Below are 20,588 nucleotides of genomic sequence, written 5' to 3' on the forward strand. Positions count from 1 at the left end.
TTAAAGGCAACTCGCGGCCGCCAAAACGGCGTTGCCCGAGTCTTTAAATAGTTTTAAAGGCAACTCGGGCAACGCCGTTTTGGCGGCCGCGAGTTCAACCGAGTTCCCTCATAGGCTGTAGCAGTTCTCCCCGAGCGAACCGAGTTTCCCGCTGTTTTCCGGTTTTCATTGACTGAAGGGCTCTTATGAGTGGGAAATATGAATGCACTTGTGATAAAAAAAAAGACCAGCAGAGCGGGCCGGAGATTATGTAGTACATAAGCATGTATAGACCATTTCAAAAGATGTAAACAACACTGGTCCAGAAACACTTACTGTTTCAGTTTGTAACTGTTTTCTTTATTTCACATGTAAAGAAAACATCTTAAAGATGTTTGTTTAACTTTTTGATTCAATTTTAAATGTTCTGTTGGTTGTATTTTATCCCAGCTTTTATGTAGTGTTAAAAAACTGAAACAGGAAGTGCTTCTGGACCAGTGTTGTTTACATCTTTTGAAATGGTCTATAGGGAAGAACAAAGCGGCAAGGCCGGTTTGTGTGTGTGTCTCTCCCAACAGTGCAGCTCAACCAGGAGAGCTGAAGTACTAGACTGCTAGTAGTTTAGCCTGCAGGGCGGGTACTTCCAGATTGTAAAATCAGACAAAGGTGGAGGGGGAAGCCCATCCCTCTGCAACATATATCATGAATGGAAATGCCGCTGGACGAGGCCATGCCTCTAGTGGAATGAGGCCTGATGCCCAAAGGGCACGGCAGGTTTTTAGACGCATGCGGTTGCAATAGCATCAACTATCCATCTGGACAGTGTCTGTTTCGAGGCGGCCAGACCCTTAGTGCGCCCAACAAAAGAAACGAAAAGCTGCTCAGAGCGTCTGAACGGGGCAGCGCGTGTAGTGTACAAACTCAAAAGCCCGAACCGGGCAGAAGAGATTGGCGTCACATTCGCTATCGGATGCGGGCAGAGCCGATAGGGAAATAACCTGAGCTCTGAACGGGGTACCAATCGCTTTGGGGACATAGCCATGTCTAGGTTTGAGAACGACTATTGAATCATTAGGTCCAAACTCAAGACGCAGCGCTAGCAGAGAGTGCGTGAAGGTCTCCCACACGTTTTTACTGATGATAGGGCAATCAGAAAGACGGTTTTGAGCGAGAGGTATTTTAGGTCTCTATTTTAGGTTTTTATTTATTGGCTCGTCTTTGCCCAGTGACTGACCTTGCCGGGTTCAACGAACGCCGCGGCAGCTGCTACGTAAACCTTGAGAGTGGATTGGGACCTGCCCTCTTTGAGAAAACGAGCAAAGACGAAACATCGCACAACCGTGGGTCCAAGTTTTTGTCGGTGCACCATTTAGAGGACACAGAGCATTTTTGACGCATAGAGCTTTCAAGTAGAAGCCGCTCTGGCGTGCGTGATCGTGTTTAACACTCCTTCTGGCAAAGCAACGGGTAATCGTTGATCACCCACGCGGATGGGGATGCCAGATCGTGCCGCGAGCTTGAGCGAGGAGATCTGCTCTGACTGGAATGGGCCACGGGGCTAGTCAGTGACAGCTGTGAGCTCCGGGAACCAAGTCTGACTCTCCCATCGCGGGGCTATGAGGAGCACCGAGTGGCATGTGTCCCTGATCCTCTGAATTACCTGTGGTAATAGTGAGACCGGAGGGAAAGCATAAAGCGGGCGGCTGGCACAGTCCTGGCGCACATGCGCGAGGAGGAGTTTCTTGACTGTTTAAGCATTTTGAACGGTCTCCTCATGAGCGCTTTGTTCAAAAATCTGAGATCGGTCTGCGGTCGCCGTCTTTTCTTGGGAACAAGAAAATAACGGCCGTAAAACCCCGACTCACTCATAGAAGGCGGAACTCTCTCTATAGCCCTTTTGTACAAAAGCTTTGCTATCTCTGAACAAAGCAGGCTGGCTGCTTCTGTATTCACAGTAGTTTCGAGCCGCGCACGGAAGCGTGGAGGGTGGCGACTGAACTGTAACAGATAGCCGAACTTTATTGTGTTTAACACCCACGGGGAGCTTCCTGGAATAGCTTCCCATGCTTTGAAGCGTAACGCTAGCGTGTGAATGACTATATCGCCCTTATTGCTGCACATAGCGGGCTGAACAGAGTGTGTGAGCGCGCTTAAAGTGTTTGTGGCAACGGGACTTGCACTCAGAGAGGAGTTTATGGGCCGTGTAACAGAGCGGACAGAGGGTGGAAGCGCACACGGGCTCGTGGACAATCGAGCGGGCTGTGTCCCCTTTATGGGAGTGGGCTCTGAGAGAGACACGGGACATGTGGTACTTTTGTGTATGGGTGAACACAGGATTGTGGGCACATTTTTCTACACAAGAAGCTTTTATGCAGAGGGGGGACGCGCGCATGGGCTCGTTGGCGCGCTTATGAACTCTAAAACTCGAGCGGGCTGTGTCCACTTTATGTGAGTGGGCTCTGACAGAGACACGGGGAGTGTGATGTGTGGTGCTTTTGTGAATGGGCGAACACTGGATTGTGGGCACATATTCTCCACAAAAGGCGTGTGTATACATACACATATGTGTGTGATGAGCGAGCGTGGTCGCAGGCACGGTGTTTGTGTGTAGGGGTGAAGAACACTGAACTGTGGGAACATACAGTATACTACACTTAGGCTATAGCGCGATTGGCGAAAGCCAGACGTTATGCACTTATGCCTGATTGCATTTTAGCCCGATAAAGGCTGCACTAGTGACGCAAGTGCGTATGAAAGTAGCGAAGACGGCCGGCTTCCTCGGACTCTGTCCACGCTCGCTAAAAGATTCCTTCCCGACGGCGACGCGGTATCACCTCGGAGCAGGTGCATAGAGCCTCGCTAGTGGTGGAAATTTTGATTCTTTTCAGAGACTCGTTCATTTTTAGTTCGTTCACCAAAATGATTCGTTCAGACTCGTTCACTGATTCGTTCAGTTTTTTTTTCCATATACATCAGCAGCAGGTGCGGCAAAATGTGTTAACAACGTATTTACTTGTTACAAAATAAAAACTGATTTGACTTTATTAAAAATTGTGCCCTAGGCTACTCATTAAATTGATAAAATAAGTCTAAATAAGCGATCAAAGTCTCAACACTCTTTTTATCTTTTAAATTACACTCTTTTCGGATGACCAAATCACAAGTGTTTTTTAATCTGTTTGCATACTAGGCAGGCTAGTTAACATTTTATTTGTTTGGTCATAACGAGTTAAACGAGGAGTTATTTTCTGTATGTAAGTTATGAATTGCGCGTTCACAGTACGGGTACCTGCGCTTTCCATTCACTTTCTGCTGATTGATGAACTAGATTGACAGAATGGCCGACCTGGTACACGAACTGGGTATAGCAACCAGTTCGTTCAATTCGTTCACGAACGGGAGATCTCTCTCTCGTTCAGACTCATTCAGCAGAGTAGATCCAACCAATTACAGGCGCCTTCTAAGCCCAAGCTGAAATGCTATTAGCTGACGTGAGTCACGTGACGCAAATGAGCTGGAATGACGTGACGCAAATAATCAATACTCTATTTTTTTTTTGTTTTATGTTTTACAGTTTTTAAACAAACAAAAGTGCATGACATGACATATATATTTATTTTTTAAAGTATAAAACCGTTGAAACATAAAACAACAATAATAAAAATAAATAATACAAAATGCACACAAAACAACACCAGTGCTAGTGGTGCCACTCATATTGAAGTTAGCAGATTACCTGATGTAGTTTGTAGATTTTAGTAAAAACGAAAATTTTAAGCTGTCTTTTATTAAATTAAACCATCAGCTTGCACTGTTAACTTCGTCGTCATTATTATCTTGACGTTCAAACAACTGGTTCTTTCATTCACGAACGAGATGTATGTAACAGTTCATTGGACACGTTCAAACTCAAAGCAACATAATAAAGGGCGTATTCGTTCACTAGATTCAACAAATCACATGCTCCGTCCCGTATCATACTCGAAGGCTATTGGCTCGAGGTTTAGTCACTCTTTGTCTTTGACAGATGAAACGGGCCACAGAGCTACACGGTTCATTGAGCTGCGCATGCGCGCAACAGCGGCGCGCAGTGGTAGAAGGGGGAATTTCAGTGAACGAGAAATATGAGTCAATGGATAACGAGAACGAGAATGATTCGTTCACCTAAAAGATTCGTTCAAAAAGAACGATTCGTTCACGAACGTAACATCACTAAGCCTCGCTGAAGTGATGTAAATCACAAATACACACCTGGAGACTCAGTTATTTATACACTCGAGCCACGCCCTTTTTGGCGGGCTTTGACACAATGAGAGTGTGACGGCTTCTCATTGGCCGCGAGTTCAGCCGAGTTCTCCCATAGGCTGTAGCAGTTCTCCCTGAGCGAACCAATGAGCTGCTAGCTAGCCCGCTCATTTACTGTCTATGCTCATGGTCTGCTGCACTTGAACTGCGTAGACAATGGAAACAAATTTGAAGGATAATTTTTGGCTTCAACTTCTTAGAAAAGAAAAATCTTTCCCGTAGCGTAAGTTAACTTAACGCAATACGACAGAACCTCTCGTAAGAGAACCAAACATTGTAATGACACATTTTACCTGTAACGTTGCAAGCCTGGGCTGTTCTATCACACTCTTGTAATTCACCTCCCTTTTCTTTTCCTTAAGACCTGATGCTAAACAAACCGTAGAAAATAACTTGTAAAGTGTCTTACACAACCAAAACAAACCAACCGACTGACAACTTCCCAATGTACCGTCAAAAACATAAAATATTGTTGTTTTTTTATATTCTAACCCTCACCAGGCACTACACATTTGATGTATTTATACACTGCAAAATTAGTAAGCTGTTATACACTACTGTTCAAACGTTTGGGCTCAGCAAGATTTTTTTTAAAAGAAGAGAAATTAATACTTTTATTCAGCAAGAAACCATTAAATTGATCAAAAGTGACAGTAAAGACATCTATAATGTTACAAAAAATATTTCTCAAATAAATGCTGTTCTTTTGAACTTTCTATTCATAAAAGAATCCTGAATTAAATGTATCATGGTTAAGCAGCATAACTGTTGTTAATATTCATAACAATACAAAATCGACATATTAGATTGATTTCTGAAGGATCATGTGACACTGAAGACAGGAGTAATAATGCTGAAAATTCAGCTTTGCCATCATAGGAATAAATTACATTTTTAAATATATGAAGAGAGAAAACTGTTATTTTAAATGATAATATTTCACAATGTTTACTGTATTGTTAACTTGTGAGCAGAACAGCCTTCTTTCCTATTTAAAAAATTAAAATAAAAAATAATTTGCAACGAACCGGGCCCAAACTTTTGAACGGTAGTGTCTATGCACAAAATCCCTAAAGAGAGGTGCAGATCTGGGCACAGTGAGATTGCAAAATGTCTCTTGTAAGCAGAATTAACTGAAGTTTTAAATGTGGAAAATTTAATTCCATTCACATTTTTATGCTAATGCACAATTTGCAATGGGAACAAAACACTCTGCAATCCTGTTGACCACAGAAGGGGAGGAGGGCTCCCAGTCATTCTTACCCAGATTGATCAATCCTTCGGAAATAATGTTCTCCAGAGGAATTACTGAAATACATCATAATGTGGCCATGTTTGACTGTCATGTAGACATATCATGCTCCAGCTTTAGACAAGACTGATTCTGGAATAAACTCAGATATCACTTACCATTTTCAAAGAGCAGTGGAAATGGATTGTTTTCTTTTTGCTTTGCCTATGAAAGAAGTTGCGGTACAAAACAACTAGTTAGCAAAAAACAAAAGCAAGACAAATAAAACCATCTGCTGCTTACAAACATGATTAGAAGCTTACCTGTTGGATCTTCTGCATAGATGCATAGTATTTTGACCACCAATCAATTACGTTATCAGCAGACTCATCAGCCGTGGTACGTTTCTTCCTTTTAGTAGACCTTCGTTTGCTCTTCTTCGACACCTGGCATTGACAAAGAGTTTTATAGAACATTAGTAGTGTGTGCATGTGCTTATAAGGTTCTACTTTCACTTACGTATTTTCAGAAATTAGGGGCATAGATTAAACTGGAGGGAAAAGCTGGACGTGTGTGATGCATATTTGACAAAATACACTCACCTACAGGATTATTAGGACACCATACTAATACTGTGTTTGACCCCGTTTCACCTTCAGAACTGCCTTAATTCTATGTGGCATTGATTCAACAAGGTGCTGAAAGCATTTTTTAGAAATGTTGGCCCATATTGTTAGGATAGCATCTTGCAGTTGATGGAGATTTGTGGGATGCACATCCGGGGCACGAAGCTCCCGTTCCACCACATCCCAAAGACGCTCTATTGGGTTGAGATCTGGTGACTGTGGGGGCCATTTTAGTACAATGAACTCATTGTCATGTTCAAGAACCCATTTTGAAATGATTCAAGCTTTGTGACATGGTGCATTATCCTACTGAAAGTAGCCATCAGAAGATGGGTACATGGTGGCCATAAAGGGATGGACATGGTCAGAAACAATGCTCAAGTAGGCCATGGCATTGAAACGATGCCCAATTGGCACTAAGGGGCCTAACGTGTGCCAAGAAAACATCCCCCACATCATTACACTACCACTACCAGCCTGCACAGTGATTTAACAAGACATGATGTTCTCATTCTGTTTACGCCAAATTATGACTGTACCATCTGAATGTCTCAACAGAAATCAAGACTCATTAGACCAGGCAACATTTTTCCAGTCTTCAACTGTCCAATTTTGGTGAGCTCTAGCAAATTGTAGCCTCTTTTTCCTATTTGTAGTGGAGATGAGTGGTACCCGGTGGGGTCTTCTGCTGTTGTAGCCCATCCGCCTCAAGGTTGTGCGTGTTGTGGCTTCACAAATGCTCTGCTGCATACCTCGGTTGTAACGAGTGGTTATTTCAGTCAAAGTTGTTCTTCTATCAGCTTGAGTCAGTCGGCCCATTCTCCTCTGACCTCTAGCATCAACAAGGCATTTTCGCCCACAGGACTGCCGCATACTGGATGTTTTTCCCTTTTCACACCATTCTTTGTAAACCCTAGAAATGGTTGTGCGTGAAAATCCCAGTAACTGAGCAGATTGTGAAATTCCCAGACCAGCCCGCCTGGTGCCAACAACCATGGCATGCTTAAGATTGCTTATATCACCTTTCTTTCCCCTTCTGACATTCAGTTTGGAGTTAAGGTTGTCTTGACCAGGACCACACCCCTAACTGCATTGAAGCAACTGCCATGTTGGTTGATTAGATTATTGCATTAATGAGAAATTGAACAGGTGTTCCTAAAAATCCTTTAGGTGTGTGTAGATGATAAACTCAACTTTTTGAGAGAACCTCAGAGATTTTAAATATTATCAAACTAAAAACAAACCTTCTTGTCCTCGAAGTCTGGCTCATTTTGGGGGGTAGGGGTGATTATCTGCTCATGCTCTATTTCTATGGCGATCTCAACATTTGGCGGTGGCACAACACTTTGCTGCAGAGACAGCTGAGCCACTACAGGTGAAAAAAAAAACATACTTTTAATTAGATTTAGGCAATCACTATTATTCATTTCTTAGATTCACTGAGATTCATTTTATCATCAAGGGGTTTAGGGATTTAATAAAACTACAGACAGATGTGTTTGAGCAGAGTTGGAACTAAATTCTCCAGGCTTGAACTAAAGCCTAATCCTGGGTTAATCTAATCCCTGTGTGTAAAACAGGCCTATATGTTATTGTGGGTTCTGAATCACAATATTTTCCCAAGACATTAAGCATTTGGTACTAGTTGCAGGCTATAGGTTAGACCGTGTTATATTTTTTTGTTCAATAAATTTGATGTTGAAAAAAAATCATGTAGAGTTGTGGTCTTTGTTTATTTTTCATTTATTAGGACTGTTATTGTGACTGTAACTGGGACGTGCGTTACCTGCTATATTTCTGGCCTCCTGTTGGGGCTGTTGGATTGGTAAAGGGATGTGTTTGAATAATGCCAAGTTGTTGATCACATGACTACCCACAAGTGTGCTCCGTCCAAAGGCCCTCCAGTCCACCACGGTGATGGTAAGAGGAGGGAGGAGGTGTTCATCTTCCGGAAGCTCCTACAGACAAACAACAGAGGCCAGAGACAGGCTGAGATCAGCAGAACATCAAGCGATGGATCACATGAGCAAAGCGATAAGGGATGACAGCATACGTGACAACATTAAACGCAGAACTTGTTGTTGTAGCAGTCGACTTACCACATCAAAGGCATCCACGAGTATTGAGAAGTTCGGGTTTTTCTTGTAACTCTGTATCACTGAGGAGTTGAGGCCTGCCCCGGCACACTTGATAAAAACTTGGGGTCGATCGACAGATAAGAGCTGAACTTTTTTCAGTTCTCTGAGGCCCCAGAACAAAACCTGCAGTGCACATACATAGAAACTCAACAACACTTGTATTCAAAGTACAAACAAAACACTTAATTGTGCACACTGAAAAAGCTACATTAATTTACTTGAAATGGTAGATCCATGTTACACTTGCGAAAATACACATTACAAATTAAAATTTCAAAAACAAGTGTGACACCCAAAAAAAGTGAGACCTGGTATATAGACAACAGGAATATTTCCAACTATTACCATGCAGTTTTGCCTATGGGTGAAAAAAAAAACAGTTCGGATGAGAGGCTTTTAAAAGGTGCCTATAAAGCTAAAACGAATTCACAACACTTTTGGGAAATGGTAGTTGAGTCGAGATATAGCGGTTAGACACCAGCAGAAAAAGCTCTGACTGAAAGGTTTCAGATGTAGAAGTCACACGTTGACGCATGAAAGATGTTTAGACTTATCCAGTGCAATGTACTGGTGGAGTTAAACCTGAGTTATTTAAATCTGTATGGTATTTTCCGTTACAGTTAAACTAAATAAATATATAAAATTAATAGTTTGTTAACCTTTGTGCGTGTTAACCTGTGTTAACCTTAATCCTTATGGACATTTTTGACCTTTTCAGTTTTTTTTACTTTGCCTGTGTTAATGCTAACCGCATAAAATTTGGCACAGGCGTGTATTTTTATTGGAATTGTATTATTTCACCACCATTTTCCTAAAAAAAAAAAAGTGCTTTTTTGCACTAGCTACACAAAATACTCACTCTCAGCACCTTTTGGACAAAAATGGCCCCATTGAAACCCATTAAAACCGCAATTTTTAATCCCAGGGCCATTTAATTATAAAATGATGCAATCTTTGTTAAAAGGTTTTAATTCTGTTGGCAAGGCTTCAAAATGATTTTTTTTTTTTTTTTTTTTTTTTTTACCAGGTGGTGCCATTTTTCCAGGTTTGGCCTATAAAACAAATATCATTTTATTCCCGTTTTCTGCTTCGTGAAATGATCCAATTGGATAAACTTTAGAGTTCAACTATAACTATAAAATAATTTTCAGAAACTTGTACCTATATAACTTTTTGGGGGATTTACTTATTAGTTTTTTTTTTTTTTTTTTTTTACTTCAGCAATAATCTGCCAAGGGTCTTTAAAATGATACCAAACTTAAGTCTCTGTGCTCCCAAGCTTCACATTTTTATGACAGTTTTTTTTTTTTTTGACAGACATTTTTGTCCTCTATGTGTAACTTTTTTTAATTGATGCACAAGGGTTAATGATTTTTAAGAATAACGATGGGCTTAGAATTTAAATGACAAACAACCACCAATCTCTCTAAAAAAAAACCAAAGCATTTACGATCAATGTATGGCTCCAAAAATACAAATCACACTATGAAAAGCAGTAATATGTTTCAAGTAACTAACTTCTATGAAATCTATGCATTTCTACTACGGTCAGCTAAACTTAAGAACAATGCAATGTGCTTTCATTAGAATGGTCATGAAGTGTTTTGCTTTTTTTTAACTTTACATCAAGTTATAGATTGTGCACCTCAATTCTGTACTTGCAGAGAACAGGCCGAATGTATGAAGGTACAGGGATAACCCCTCCGTCTGGCTCATCTAAATCAGGGAGAGTGTGTTCTCCTGACTCTGAGATCTACAGCATCATGGGTAAGACAAACAGCAGACACAAAAGTTTCAGCATTAGTTGAAAATACATAACTCATTATAAATATTAGTAGTAATAATAGTCCTAAATAACTGATTCAACCTGTAATCTGGAATTTAATCTGTAAATGCATATATCTGTCATGTGTTGCGGTTTTAAGACTGGACCTGAATGAGTTCAAAGGCTCCCAGTATGTCTCCTCCTGACAGGCCACCACAGAACAATGGACTGTACTGCAGCTGAGGAGGGACGTATCCCTCCTCGGCGAGTTTGACTACAGGAACAGCCACTGTCGACCCCAGGTACTCTATACCCTAGAAAGAAGAAACCATTGTGCCTCAGGTCACAGCATTTAAGAGATTGAGAAATAATGCTACATAACTAGCTGCATAAAAATCTTAATTCAAAGTACTATATTTGTGGTCCGTTTACTTAGGTGATTGTGCGTTCCTTACCACTGCATCATCATCATACACTTCAATCACAACTAGCGGTGGCTCCTGGACTATTTCGTGAAGACCTCCATACAAAGACACGTTATTTATCAGGATCAGCTGATTCCACGTCGGAGTCAATGTTTGCTTGATGATCTGAAAAATTGCAATTTAAACAAATATGAATAACTTTTTCAAATTATAAGGTTATTTGCATTGTGGCAGTTATTCGCAGTATTTGTAAAATAGGTGCTCTCACGTTTCTATACATTTTCAACAAAATAAATAATAATATATTTATATACATATATTTATACATATTTATACTTTTTGTGTATTGAAGTTTTTTTTTCTGTTTGCCTGTAAAGTGCTTTGAGAAAGCAACTTTTAAAGGCACTATATAAAATAAATGTATTATTATTATTAAAGAATCTCATGCTCATCAAGCCTTCATTTATTTGATCAAAATACAGAAAAAAAGGTAGTAATATTTCATAGAATTATAATAATATTTATTTAAAAAAAATGTTTTTCTATTTAAAAATACTTTAAAAAAAACAATGTGATCCTTAGGAAATAATTTTTTAATATGCTGATTTTTTCTATCTATATTACTATAGTGGTGCATCATTATAAATGTTGTGTCTGGAATGTCATCACATAAACTCATGCTTACACCAGTGCTTTGACTATTGGACAGAAAAGACACCCAAGCAAAGGGGTCTGAGAGGCCAGTGTTGTCTGCTGCGATGAGACCACGAGCCTGGTACATATGAGCCCTCATCTGGAACATATGCTTCTCTGTATACCAACAACAAACAGGGCCAAACAGCAAGACAACATGTCAATCAGTGTCTTACAGAGAAAAATAACTCTTTCTAGCAACATTAGAGTGCTGAGCAATCTTGCCTGTGTACAGTAAATGCTCAGGAGGATGGCCTGTACTCTCCTCAGATGAGATGCCTCCCAGCTCAAAGCCTGATGGGAGATTGTTCAACATGTGGGACGATTCTCTGCAAGTTCCCAGCCATAAGTACACATCAAGTTTAGCTTGGACGGTCCACCCCGGTCCACGCTTCCCTGGAGGCTAAACAACACATTTTTATGATGTAAAGAATGTTTCATTTTTAAAGTTAGAAGTTAAAGCCAGAGCTTTAATATCAGAGTATATCAGAGTTCAGACCTTGAGGAACAGGGTCTTAATCTTCCCACAGCTTCGACCTCTCTGATCTGGGCTTTCTGAGAAGAGCAGGTGACGAGCAGGGATTCTGGCATACGCCAGACGCTTGTTATTACTGACCAGACACACAAACACATCTGGTAAAGTGTGTTGAGGCTGAGACAGGCGTGAGATGAAGAGGAATATTAGTAATGATATAGACTTACATTAGGTAACACTTATTTTAAGGTGACGAAGTTATAGGTTTCTACATGTAATTATCCATAATTTACTGGTATTACTATAGTAAGTACAAGTAATTAAATTAAACCAAACCCTAACTGTAACTCTACAGTAAGTACATGAAGTTAATTAATATTACTCAGTTAATTATACTTTCTTAAGTACTATGTCACCTTAAAATTAAGTGTAACCTTAAATTATACATATGAGAATTGAATGACTTGTATATAACAATGAGAGTTCAATGATTTGTATATAACAAAGACAAAATAACAACCTCTTCCACCAGAAATCTCAGTTTCTTTTTAATTTTCTGGACTTCCAGCAGCATCTCTTTTACACTCAAAGATCTCCTCTTTGGCTCAAGCAGTCCTCCTGCTACTTCAGTCATACTCTCCTGAAGAGGAGAAAATAAAACCAAAGATTAGTCAAATATACATAAACTACCAGCCAAACATTTATATACACTTGACAGAATTTATGCTCTAATGATCTTAAAAATCTTTTTAATTTTAATCTACCTAAATGTTGGACTTGATTTTGTAGACAAATTTAAATTTCATTAACAAATACATTTCAATTCACATGTTTTTATTACATTTTGGTGTTGAAATAAATGAGTTATGAAGACTAAATAAGGACTAGATAGATTCAGATTATTTTATTTCATGCCATGTCAGCAGTCAGAGCTATTTTCATGGCAAAAAATTCATTTACAAAAATACAAACATCATATAAATACAACAAAAACAAAACAAATATAAACAAGAAGTCATATTATACAATACATTTTTTTTAAATTAACATATGATAAAAAATCCAGAACCTTTTCAGGCATAATCTCATTAAATATGTCCTTCAAAGAAGTAACTTCATAAAAGAGCCTTCTGCTAGCGTTAAGTCCAGGACAATAATACAAATGTTTGACAGATAAAGTAATTTTACAAAACATTCATAAAGTTGGGTGTTCACCTTTAAGCAAAAAAGCATGGGTCAAACTTGTATGACCCATACAGCATCTGGTGTAGACCACTTGATCAAATCTAGTTTTAAAATTGGTAGAAAGTCTGTTTGTTATTTCTGGATGAGTTTCATAGCCTACAACTTATTATTATTGCACATATTCTACTCTTCTTGCCACTTATATAAAATATAGCGGTTAATAATCGATGAAGGAATTTAGGACTAGATAGAGGAAAAGCACAATAATTCAAAGTCATAAAGAAATAATAAAAGACAGAGAGCGCTTCTGAAGTTTTTACAAACAGAGGTCTTTTAGAAACAGTTTATGAGAGCATGCATAAAAGACACCCACCAGCTCCTGTTTGCACAGGGTGAGCCTCTTTTTATCCAGTAAGGTCAAGTTGCTTCCCTTCACCTTCTTTTCAGCAAATGCAATAAACTCCCTGTAATAAACATACCATTACATCCAGCATAAACATAACTGGGATACAGTTGTGGAATTTTATTAATGAGCGCACATTAGGAAGGAAGAAACAAAGCATTTATGAAGGGATAGTTCACCCAAAAATTAATCTACTCAACCTAATGTTTTTCCAAACCTGAATGACCTTTTCTTCTCACACATACACAAAAAAAAGAATATATATATATATATATATATGTTTCCAACTGTTTTTGTCCATTCAATGAAAGTCAATGCGGTTTAATGTTGTTTTGGGCCCCATGACTTTCATTTACATTGTATGGATCAAATAAGAAAAGAATTGGACCACAGAATAAAAAGTTATAAAGGTTTGGAACAACTTGAGAGTGAGTAAATGATAATGGCAGAATTAGCATTTTTGGGTGAACTATCATTTTTATAAGTCTCACAAACAATATAGTTTGTCATCTTGTAAAAAACACTCTGTTGTACTATGATATTATTGTAACTTTCTGAACGCAGAACTTCCGAAATTGATACAACAGTGACACCTATTGGGTGTTGAGAAACTTGGCTAACCCAAACTGGAACACTTGATTTGGCCTATTTTAAGGGCACCTCAGGGGAAAATACTTATAATAATAGCCTACTAAATATAAACCCCTATAGTAATTGCAAAGAGTTCTGCTTTTGTTCAATCTTTAGACCTACCTGGCATCACTTCTAAATTCCCGAAGAACATGGTGCATGAGAGTCCACGCCTCCGGAGACAACATTTTATCCAATTCTGCCACCTTAGAGATTCCCTCCTCCTGACAAACATTAAAGGGATAGTTAACCCAAAAAACAAACAAACATGAATAACCTTTTAGTCATTGATAAGTCGTTCTAAACCCGTATTAGTTCATTTTTTTTCTGTTGAATATGAAAGAAGATATTTTGAAGAATGTTGGCAATCAAAATGTCAATTTTTCACTGAACTATCCCTTTAATTAAAAATAACCAACTACAAAATAAAAACAGGCAATGTAATAAGGGCTCACATACAAACATCAAGGCAATAGTGTCCAGCATGTTGGAATGATGGAGTCGGTAAGCTCGATCCTCCCAGCTGCTATAAACATACACACAGGGCTTTTGTGCTGTGATGGGCAAGTGCATGTAGTGCCTGCACAAAACAAGATTATGGGTCCAGTTTTGCTCATGAACAAAGTATTTCCCATTATTTAATGAAGGTATAAATTTGTTAGTGTTGTTTGATCTGAGCACCTCTGAATATCTCCGAAATGAGGTTTCTCTGGTGTTGTAGTGGATTTGCATGCCATTGTTGCTGTGGTGTCTAGAAGAGGAGTGGTAACTGACCCATCTTCAAGCCTTTTCTTTGAAGGATGAGGTGTAGCGCCGTCAATTAAGTTCCCAAAGTTACCTGAATAAACAAGTACACATTTAAAGGGGTCATATTATACCATCATATTGTTGTTAGTTCTTCAGGTGTTATGTAATAATGACATCTATCATGCATTCTTAAAATTGTAAATGTTTTGGTTGCACTTTATTTTACAATATGTGTACTTGCATGTACTTATCTTGGAAAACACTGGTAATTTAAGGTAACTACACAGGTTAAGGTTAGGTTTAAGCAGGGTTAGTACATACCCCCACTCCTAAAATCATATAACAATATCATAATTCTGACAATCTATTATTCAAATGTCAGTTAGTATGTTCAGTGTTGGGTGTAATGTATTACCAAGTAATTAATTGCTGTAATTTAATTACTTTTCCCTTGAAAATTAAAGTAAGGGATTACTAACTTTTCTGCAATTTATCGAGTTCCTTCTGTAATTGCATTAAATATTGTATAGGCTATTCTTTATAAAGCAGTTTATATATGTCTAATGTTAAAATGTGTTTTCATGTAACCTTCTCCCTTTAAAAAGTTTGGTCAGTTCAAGAATTTGTTTTTGCATTTTAATATACTTTTTTAAAATAATTAAAACAGTTTCATGTCTATCACTGTATTGTTCAAGTGGTCGAGGTGTGATTTAGAAAGTAATTAGTGATTAGCAATGTAATACTTTTTAGAGAGAGTAATTAGTACAGTAATATAATTTCACAGTTGATGTTGTAATTACTTGCTAGTAATTAATTAATTTTTTAAGAGTAACTTACCAAACACTGAGTACATTCGGGGTTTTTTTAAAGTAATTTATAAACAAGTACCCCACATATTGTGTGCAACTATGTTACGACATGACTTACAAATGACACTTAAGAAGGGATGTATCCAACAAGCTCAACTGTTTAACCCTGTTACCAAAGTTATTTAATGAAAAACCGAATGAACGAAAAAGATTCTGAATATTAAGCAAACTACCATGACCAGAAAAAAAATTAAACAGTTAAAGAGTTTCAGACCCTATTTTGAACCGATTTGTGGAAGGTGCCATTTATTTTGTTGAATGTAAAAATCCTGTTGTGTTTACCAATGGTGAACTCAAGGGCGATAGGTCTATCACCGATTCTTCTGTCAATCATGGAAGCCTCGAACACACAGCCAAACAGCAGGAAGGTTTCCATGTCTTCATCATTTATCTAAATGCAAGGTAAACAATGACTTGGGTAGCTTCAATACAATAGAAATGTATGTACAAAGGATGGAATAAAAAGGACAGATTAAAGAATGGAGTAAAAGGAGAGTGACCATTGTAAACACCTTCTGTATGGGCTCCACTGGCATCACCTCAGGTCCCATAGTTTTGGACTTCTCCTCATCACCTCCAGGTCCTGTCCCAGTTTTGGGATCTTTCGCCACTGCTTTCCCTCCCTTGGTATCTTTCAGACTGATCCTTGAAAGCATGGATTTAGATTCTGCACCTCCAGACAGGATCTCCACACCGAGTTCAATGTAAACCCTGCCTCTGTAGGACACCCCCTCTCCAACACCCTCGTTCAGCTCCTGGCTGTCGTCCACCAGCGTGGAATTACGAAGTGAGCCGTAAAGGTTGATCCATGCCGGTCCGAATGTGGGAAGGAAACCTTGAGAGCAATGAATGATGAAAGAATATCATTTGGGTTCATTTGATACCCATTTGATCCATCATTCAAGATATTTTGTATACTGTTTTTCTAATACAATAATATTCAGACATTTTTAAATATGACCAAGGTGTCCAAACATTTCAATTCAAAATCATTCAAAACTACTACTTTTTTAACAGTGTAATGAAATGGCGAACCATTGTCTCCATCATTGTCGTTTGAGATGGTGTGCAGATCGATGTAATGAGTCCCAATAGCCACATCGTTCATGCTTCCCTCATCCAGAACCCGGATTTTCAGTCTCTGACACAGTGGAGGAAACATCTCCTTAAACACCACTTGCTCGTTCCATACTGGTTCTGCTGTGCTCTTCTGAGTAGACGTCCGGCCCTTTCAATCATGAAAGAAATCATGAAAGAGTTTCAGAAAGATATTTTGGAAGTCACAGCTCTTGTTATAGACTTAATGCGCAGCAATCTTTATTGCATCTTTAATTAGCCGGTGAAGTGGATTTACTTATATTAGAGTTAACGAAAGTTGTCATGAGAATTGTAATGTTAGAAGCGGATGTCATAACAAATGTCAGAAGACCGGGAATATTTTAAAACGAGCAGTTCATTCATTAATCCATAATTTTACCTTCATGCAGTGGAAATATAAACTGGAAGACAGATGTTTTGACCTGCTCAAAATGAACTGTTGTTTGTATGGAAAGATTCAATATGAGGGTGATTCAAAAGATTCAATACAATAATTTTTGTTAGCTATTTAGATTGAATTTCAAAAATAATGAAATAAAGCTGAAATAAAACAAAAATCCTATTAATAATAATGACAAAAAAAAAAAAAATAACGAAAACAAATGAGAGTTAGAAATTTCATCTTGGCAAATAACTAAAATAAATATGTTTAAATTAAAGGACTAAAATTACAACAAAAAAGTACAAAATTAAGCTACATAGAAATTTTAAAAATGAATAAAACTAATAAACTAATAAAAATTACAATAACACATACAATTATAATTTTTTTTGGTGAACTACCCCTTTAAGTGTGTGTGTTTTGTAGTAAGCAATGGATTGTGAGCTTACAACTTGACCGAAGAATGACACCTCTACGTAAGGATCTATGAGGGCTGTCGTGTCTCCAACAAAGGCTTTGGTCACATTGGCCATAATACTGGAGTTTATTCTGGGAAGACCTTCAGCTCGGTACACTATCACGTAAAACCGAGCCCATGGCCGTTCAGGGCTTAAGCCTTCAGGAATCAAGAGGTGTCTGGGAGAGGACAAACGTTTTCAACATCATGAGATACATTCAACATCCAGTCTTTATTATGCCACCAAAAAAACTGAGATCTTACTTGTCTATCTGTTCTTCTGCATCACTGAACTTCTGGGAGGGTAGCGAAACATCTCCCTTTCCTGACACGCTGATATCACACTTCAAGTGCCCTTTCACCCCTCTGCGGATGTCAGCGGGGTCTGTGAGCGTGGCCCACTTATTGATGAACTGATGGCCTGGCACAGCAAGGGCAAGATTCATTGTTTTACAAAGCAGAATAAGAGACCAGATTCACAACATTTTTCACTATCTCTAGTTAAAGAAAAGGTGCGACAAACTGCAAACCAAGCATTTACCAGGTTGGGAGTAAACCGTGCCGACATCAATCTTGAACATTCCCACACAGTAGCTCTTCATGATCTTTGAGTGCATAACCTTTGGGAGAAGAACACACACATGTGAGCTCTGCCAGGTCGTGTCAAGAAATCATTTTGTTGACATTATGTACTTACTGATAGTTTGATGACTTTGTCAAAAAAGATGTCTTGATTGCAAAAGAAGTCAAACACAAAATACTGTTGGGCATGAGATGAACATAGTTGTTAAATTCTTGCCATTAATATTTTAGAAAGTGTCCAACAGTTGAAGACCGAATGTTCACCTCATTGTAAAAGGGAGCATTGGTTCCTTCTTTCACAGATGATTGCTTTTTCTCATCTCCAATTTCAATCACAACACTAGGATCTATATTATCCCCGATCAGCTGCCTAGCCTCTGTTATATTGATGGAGATCTTAGGAAGAACACAACAGATTTTTGCCAATCTTTCATTAAAGTAACAGTTTTAGCGTCTCAAAAACAAATCAAGTGAGATTGTGTTCAAATGGCAACTTTTACTTTTAAGTTATATTGAATTCTACCTGGAAATGTTGTGGTTTGCTTTCAGCTTCCAAGATCCTGACCACAGGTTTACACCTTTTAAGGACAAAAAAAAGTGAAATGATGAAGATGTGGTACAGAAACTACAAGAAAGAACACATTACGTTGAGGAAAACAAGAATTGCCTCTTAGTATTAGCATTCTGTCTGAAGGAAGCGTGTGTCGAGATGGACGCTTCAGGGAGTTCAGGCTGTGGTACGTCTATCACCTCTTGATCGCCAGGATTAGTTTCAGACTCTGCCTCTAAAATATAAAGATTAAACCAGCTCAGTTAGTATTGGTTTACAAGCATTTTAAACCTTCTGTAGCGCTCATGATCAGCTGTCATATGTCTGAATTAATGGATTTAAATTCTGTGTCAACAAAACCATGCAGTTAATCCTCACGAAATGTTCTACATCTTTACTCGTGGTACGTCGTGTTTGCTTTCATGGCCTTACCTAGAGCACTCTTGTTTGCAATCACAACACCCTTGTGTCCTTTCCTGTGTTTCTTCTTCCCTTTCATTGGAAACTTTCTGCTGCAAAAACACAAGAGAATATCAGATAATTGTTAAAAAAAGCATCTCAGTCTCCACACACTGTATATATCCCTTGACCATATTTTGCCTCTCTTTCACACATTTTCCTTCTAATAATGAGCCCAAGAAGTTAAGAATTGGGACTATAGAAAGGTTGGAAAGGTTTCAGTTGAAACTAGAACGTCACCATTGGGCCTACTTCTAAATTTTAAGTATTTTTTATGTTGTTTTGGATAGAAGCATTTTGCTGAATTATTAGACATCAAGGTTATTTTTCATATGCAGCAATATTACTGGTTTAACTGCTCTATCACTGTCAGATAGAATAAAATAGACAGAATAAAACCTCCACCGAAATGAGCTGAATAATGAAACTATTGTCTTCTGCTTTATATAGGCTAGTTTAGGGTCCAATTCTCACTATTAGCTAACTATTAACTCAAAACTCATAATTACTGCATACTTAGTAAGGTAGTTGTTAACTTTTGGTATTGGGTAGGATTAAAGGATGTAGAATATAGTCATCCAGAATAAGGCATTAATATGTGCTTTATAAGTATTAATAAACACCCAATATCCCAGTAATATCCATAATAACTAGTTAATAGTGAGAATTGGACCCTAAATTGTTACCCATTTCCCTCCACACTGTAAAAAAATACAAATCAAATCTTTTGTCAAATCAACTTAAATTATTTATGTGATTCAGATAACATAATATTTTGAGTATGATGATTAAATCAATCTCCTTCATTATATTAACTCAATTTTTCCATTTCAATTAACTAAAAATTAAGGCAGCCATGTTAATTCCTTTTTAAGTTAAACCAACAATATTTTTTTACAGTGCAAAACGAATTAATTTTGCAACATTGACACTAATATTTAACTAATCTGAATCAACACTGAACTGACTCACGCTAAAAACAGCACTATTATCTTCAGTAGAGCTGCATTATTCAAAGTTGTTGAACTTAACAGAATCATCACTGAAACAAATAACCAAATTAAAATGATTTTGCTGTACAGCTGATTTACAGCAGACTTTGGACTTGTCTCATATTTGATGAAGTTTACATTAATTCTATCACTTTCCTGTTTATTATTGTGAATCTGCTTTGAAAATTAAATTAGTATTATTGTGAACCAATAAACAAGTAAAACACCTTTTTGAAGAAAAGTGCTGCAGGAGAGCTTACCCATGAGGCGCAGCGCGGTCTCTGTCTCGGTCCATTCTTTCAGGAGGAATTCATTCATTCATTCATTCAAGGAAAAAATCCAGCTCAGAAACTGTGACTGTAACCCACTCCATCCAGCGAGACAGTGAGTGCATTTCCTCCTTCCCCCTCTGTTTGACTTTCTGTTGATGAACTATTGCATTACAAACAAGGGTGGAAGACTGTGGCATGTGTGTTTTTAGGAAACTCAATAGAGGCCATATACAGAATTTTAAATTTCATAATAAAATGATTGTCAAATACACCAAACACTTCGCAAATAAAGATATAAATGTTCTTTTGCAGTGTTTTACATTTT

The 20,588-nt window shown here is 38.1% G+C and overlaps 1 protein-coding gene across 2 annotated transcripts in view; it reads right to left on the reverse strand.

Moving 5' to 3' along the window:
- fer1l6 (fer-1 like family member 6) overlaps positions 1 to 20,364 on the reverse strand; it is a 26,481-nt gene extending 6,117 nt beyond the window's left edge. Inside the window, exons 1-30 of one of the 2 annotated variants that reach the window (XM_039683271.2) lie at positions 20,252 to 20,364; positions 18,973 to 19,052; positions 18,658 to 18,775; positions 18,514 to 18,568; positions 18,255 to 18,386; positions 18,106 to 18,168; positions 17,950 to 18,028; positions 17,673 to 17,829; positions 17,401 to 17,587; positions 16,507 to 16,699; positions 15,984 to 16,306; positions 15,754 to 15,862; positions 14,537 to 14,693; positions 14,315 to 14,435; positions 13,979 to 14,079; positions 13,196 to 13,286; positions 12,158 to 12,277; positions 11,662 to 11,814; positions 11,388 to 11,565; positions 11,155 to 11,279; positions 10,500 to 10,634; positions 10,212 to 10,358; positions 9,925 to 10,032; positions 8,241 to 8,402; positions 7,928 to 8,099; positions 7,386 to 7,510; positions 5,839 to 5,961; positions 5,695 to 5,740; positions 5,548 to 5,592; positions 4,578 to 4,654 (exon numbers count right to left, since the gene is read on the reverse strand). In XM_039683271.2, coding sequence (XP_039539205.2) covers positions 4,578 to 4,654; positions 5,548 to 5,592; positions 5,695 to 5,740; positions 5,839 to 5,961; positions 7,386 to 7,510; positions 7,928 to 8,099; positions 8,241 to 8,402; positions 9,925 to 10,032; positions 10,212 to 10,358; positions 10,500 to 10,634; positions 11,155 to 11,279; positions 11,388 to 11,565; positions 11,662 to 11,814; positions 12,158 to 12,277; positions 13,196 to 13,286; positions 13,979 to 14,079; positions 14,315 to 14,435; positions 14,537 to 14,693; positions 15,754 to 15,862; positions 15,984 to 16,306; positions 16,507 to 16,699; positions 17,401 to 17,587; positions 17,673 to 17,829; positions 17,950 to 18,028; positions 18,106 to 18,168; positions 18,255 to 18,386; positions 18,514 to 18,568; positions 18,658 to 18,775; positions 18,973 to 19,052; positions 20,252 to 20,286 — 3,717 coding nt within the window. In that variant the 5' untranslated portion in view covers positions 20,287 to 20,364. The remainder of the gene's footprint in view (positions 1 to 4,577; positions 4,655 to 5,547; positions 5,593 to 5,694; positions 5,741 to 5,838; positions 5,962 to 7,385; positions 7,511 to 7,927; positions 8,100 to 8,240; positions 8,403 to 9,924; positions 10,033 to 10,211; positions 10,359 to 10,499; positions 10,635 to 11,154; positions 11,280 to 11,387; positions 11,566 to 11,661; positions 11,815 to 12,157; positions 12,278 to 13,195; positions 13,287 to 13,978; positions 14,080 to 14,314; positions 14,436 to 14,536; positions 14,694 to 15,753; positions 15,863 to 15,983; positions 16,307 to 16,506; positions 16,700 to 17,400; positions 17,588 to 17,672; positions 17,830 to 17,949; positions 18,029 to 18,105; positions 18,169 to 18,254; positions 18,387 to 18,513; positions 18,569 to 18,657; positions 18,776 to 18,972; positions 19,053 to 20,251) is intronic. The other variant, XM_039683272.2, reaches the window with a different exon arrangement.
- Positions 20,365 to 20,588: the final 224 nt, after the last annotated feature.

The sequence above is a fragment of the Pimephales promelas genome, chromosome 7 (genome assembly GCF_988280905.1).
Source record: "Pimephales promelas chromosome 7, fPimPro1.hap1.1, whole genome shotgun sequence".
NCBI lineage: Eukaryota > Metazoa > Chordata > Actinopteri > Cypriniformes > Leuciscidae > Pimephales > Pimephales promelas.